Genomic DNA, 4,430 nt, shown 5'->3' with positions numbered 1-4,430 from the left:
CAGGCGCGTCGGTCTTATGCGCAGTTTTTTTTCAGTTTGAAAGACAACATACGGCAATGTTATCTACCACTTGATCGTTCCATCTTATTCGTGGCTTTCCCCTTCTGCGTGAACCAGAAAAAGCGAACCATTCGTTTTGCTTATGGCAGTACCAAGGTATATAAAATCTTACTACCTCGAAGCTGTAGGTCACACGACAAATTATCACCTTGTCTGAATCCTCGTTCGGTATTAAAAGGCTCCGAGTGATCCTTTCCGACTTTAACTGCTGACCTTGTGCCTGTTAAAGTTATCCTGCTTAGCCGAACGCAGAGTGAAAATCTGGTCAATGGTGGATTTGCCAGGTCTGATACGCTGGATAGCACTTTGTATGCGATGGGAAGAAGACTTATTCCTTTATAGTTGGCACATATCGTCTTATCTCCTTTTCTGTGCACGAGAGAATCAGTGGGCATGCATTCATCTAGCCAAATTGTGCTAATCAGCTGGTGCATGCACCTGACCAGCATCTGTCCACCAGTCTTGAATATTTCTGCTGGTAACCCATCGGCACCTGCTTTATTATTCTTCAGCCGATTGATTACTATTCTGACTTCATCTTACCTAGGTGGTATACACTCCATACCGTCATCTATTATTGGTTCTGGCGTATCCACTTCACCGCTACTATTTGATACCAGAAGATTCTCAAAATGCTCCTTCCATATCCTAAGCACGCTGTCTGTATGTCACCAGGTTTCCTTCTTCATCTCTACAGAAGGATGTGCCTGCACCAAAGCCTTCGGTTTGGTGATTTGCCCGTTGGCAGAATTTTCGGACTTCATCCTGACCCCTGTATATTTCGATTTGCTCACGCTCACGTTTTTGTTCTTCTTTCTCCGCAGGGTTGCCCTATACGCTGCGTTTTTCATATCAGTAGCATTATGACACTCCTGATCGTACCACGGATTTCTTGATGGTGGTCTTTGGTACCCAAGTGTTGCTTTTGCTGCAGTAATGGTCCGAATCAATATTCGCTCCTCGGATTGATAGGACGTCTAAAACACTAGATGAATGCCTTCCGTCTATCACAACATGATCGATTTGATTTCTCGTTGTTCGATCGGGAGAAATCCAAGTGGCCTTGTGTATATCGAGATGCTTGAATCTGATGCTGCTAACTAGCATGTTTTTTGCTCCCGCGAAGTCAATCAGCCTCATGCCTGATGGTTTTTCATGGAGGCTGAATTTTCCAACAGTGGGGCTGTTTCTAGGCGCTCGAAAAATATTTCTTTGGTCGGTTCATCTTTATCTTCGGCCGGAGCATGGGCGCACATGAGACTGATGTAGAAGAACTTCGCTTTTATACGGATTGTAGCAATTCGCTCATCTACTGGAGTGAATCTGGAGACGAGGTCTTTTATTCTCCTGTTAACCATAAATCCGCAGCCAAAATGTATCGTTTCATGGCAGCTGTAATACAGGGCGTAATTATCGCATTTCCTGTAAGGCAATAATATCGACTTTGTACTTCTTGAGAACATCCGCCAAAGCGAACACTGCGCCTGTTCTGTACAACGTACGCACATTCCAAGTGCAGATTCGCAGATTGTGGTCCTTTATACTGGTAACTGGTTTTCTATTTTTTTTTTTTTTTTTTTTTTTTTTTGTTTTGGCGGGCTACTTTCTATTTGGTATTTTTGTAAAATTTGCCAGTAATGTCGCAAGCGTAGGGGCATGTATACTTATCGTATTTGTATCCATACATAAAAACAAACCCTATTTTTAGTAATTTTTTTCTTTATTTTTATTTAATATTTTTTGTTAAAAATATGTACGTATATTTAAAAACTATATAAGATATATAAAAAAGTATTTTCTTAACAACTAAACAGACTTATTTGGTCACTATTGTTGCCTTTCTTGTAGAAGTTTATGATTGTTGAGATCAGGATAATAATTCCAAAAGGTATAGTTATCGTTACAGGCGGGCCTGTCATATTTTCAACATATTTTTAGATAATTTTCGATTGTCAATATATGCTCGGAAATCCAAGCATACACAATTCGCAACAATCTGGAATAAAAAATAAAAGATAAATTAAAAAATTATTTTTTTATGATAAGAAAGATGTTTTAATATTAAATGAACATTTGAATAATATCGTCCGAATAAATTTTAAACTGTGGCGGCATAACAATCTCTGTAAAGATTTGGGTGGGTTATGATTTGTTTGTATCATTTTAAATTTGGTTTTCCGTCGAATACTTTTTCGTTCCACACTATAGGGCGGAAATATAGCACTGATCGCTTTGAAATTTTCCATTAAGTTCCAGTAATGGTCAAGGACAACGCCTATAACTTTCGGTTATAATCAGATATAAATTTTGGGAAGATGTGGACCGAAAACATAATTTGTTTTTGGGTTTTTTTGAGTCGGGTTTTTGAGTTGGGTTTTTTTGAGTCGCTCTATAGGCCACAATTATAAGCCGAATAAAAATCAGAAAAACTGCGTATAATTCTGTGGCCTAAACAAACCATAGACAGAGGGTATATATTAGTCGGCAACACCAACTGACACTTTTGTACTTCCTTAGGTTTAGTTTTCAATACATTCTAATGTAGAACCACATCACATCAAAATATTTTTTTAATTGTCAAAAATTTTTCCCAGTAAATACCGAACTTTTCTCTACCGATTATCTGATTCACAAAAAACAAAAAAATGACTCGTCTGTTATTTGCGGCTAAGAGTACCATCCGACATCAGTGGAATCAGTGGCCATTAATATCCCTGGTCAAAAATTTCTTCAGTTACTCAAATGAAATTGCACATCCCCTTGCTAGGAAACCTCCCAATGTGGCACCTAAGGAAGCTGTGAAATGCATCAAATCAGGTGATGTGGTATTTTGCCAAGGAGCAGCTGCAACTCCCAATGTCCTCATCAGTGCCATGGTGGAGCATGCCAAAGAAAATTGCCTCAAGGATATAACCGTTTGCCATATGCATACCGAAGGTCCTGCCGTATATTGCACCCCCGAATATAGTGAAATATTCCGTTCCAGCTCCTTCTTCATGGGTGGAAATGTTCGCCAGGCTGTGGCTGAGGGGCGTGGTGATAATTATGCCATATTCCTTCATGAAATTCCGCTACTATTTTATAAGAAAATTGTCCAGCCCGATGTGGCCTTGATACATGTCTCACCACCAGATAGGCATGGTTTTGCGTCGCTGGGTACAAGTGTGGATTGTGTAAGGGCGGCGCTGTTGAACTCGAAGAAAATCATCGCCCAAGTAAATAAACAAATGCCCCGGACTTATGGTGATGCATGCATACATTCCTCACATTTCGATTTTATGACTGAAGTGGATGTCAAGCTACCACAACATGGTGGAAAACCAGGTGAAAAGGAAATGGCAATTGGTAAGCTGGTGGCTGAAAATTTGGTATGTGATGGAGCCACACTGCAAATGGGTATTGGCGTTATACCTGATGCTGTGCTGAATGCTTTACATAATCACAAGGATCTAGGTATTCATTCGGAAATGTTTGCCAATGGTGTTGTGGATTTGGTCAAAGCTGGTGCAGTCACTAATCGTTATAAGAAAATGCATCAAGGTCGTATTATTGGATCCTTTCTAATCGGCAATGAGGCTCTATATGATTTTGTCGATGATAACACCTCCATTGAAATGTATGCCATCGATTATGTGAACAGTGTCAGTGTGATCAAGCAATTACCGCGGATGACTGCCATTAATTCTGCTATAGAAGTGGATCTGACCGGCCAGGTATGTGCAGATTCGATTGGTACGAGATTTTATTCAGGATTTGGTGGTCAAGTTGATTTTATACGTGGCGCTGCTGAGGGTATTGATGGCAAGGGTGTACCTATTATTGCCCTGCCCTCGGTTACCAATAAGGGTGAGAGTAAAATTGTGCCGACCCTTAAGCCTGGTGCTGGTGTGGTCACTTCGAGAGCTCATGTCCATTATGTGGTTACGGAACATGGAATTGCTTCGCTGTTTGGTAAAAATATGCGTCAACGTGCCTATGAATTGATACAAGTTGCCCATCCCGATCATCGTGAGAAACTGGAAAAGGCCGCATGTGACCGTTTAAAGGTTATGCCTTCGAAGTGTTGAATGAAATTTGGAATTTAGATTTAATTGTAATAAAATAACTATATTTTCAATCTTAGAAGGGTGTGCATCAGTTTTAATTACCTCCAGGTAAGCGATTGGCCCTTCTGGTTCTCTGAGGGTTACATTTCTCCTATCCTTGGTCCATATATGGGCATAGTTCCAATATACAGATCCCTTTGCTTTTTATGTATTTTAAATATCCTGCAAAATTACTCTTCGTGCAAAATTGTCAGTATAGGTCTGGTAGCTCTGGAGTTCTCTGAAAACTTAAACGTTAAAAAATTCACGGTTCTGAAGGCCTTT

The 4,430-nt window shown here is 40.0% G+C and overlaps 1 protein-coding gene across 1 annotated transcript; it reads left to right on the top strand.

Moving 5' to 3' along the window:
• Positions 1 to 2,705: 2,705 nt before the first annotated feature.
• On the top strand, positions 2,706 to 4,127 carry LOC133323959 (4-hydroxybutyrate coenzyme A transferase-like). Its single transcript, XM_061532860.1, has one exon. The coding sequence runs from the start codon at positions 2,706 to 2,708 to the stop codon at positions 4,125 to 4,127; it is 1,422 nt and encodes a 473-aa protein (XP_061388844.1).
• Positions 4,128 to 4,430: the final 303 nt, after the last annotated feature.

This window comes from Musca vetustissima, unplaced genomic scaffold (genome assembly GCF_032173495.1).
Source record: "Musca vetustissima isolate MV318-11 ecotype Yass unplaced genomic scaffold, APGP_CSIRO_Mvet_v1 utg12987, whole genome shotgun sequence".
NCBI classification, from domain to species: Eukaryota; Metazoa; Arthropoda; class Insecta; order Diptera; family Muscidae; genus Musca; species Musca vetustissima.
Note: the sequence above shows the minus strand (reverse complement) of the source record. Positions and strands in the feature narration are given on the sequence as shown.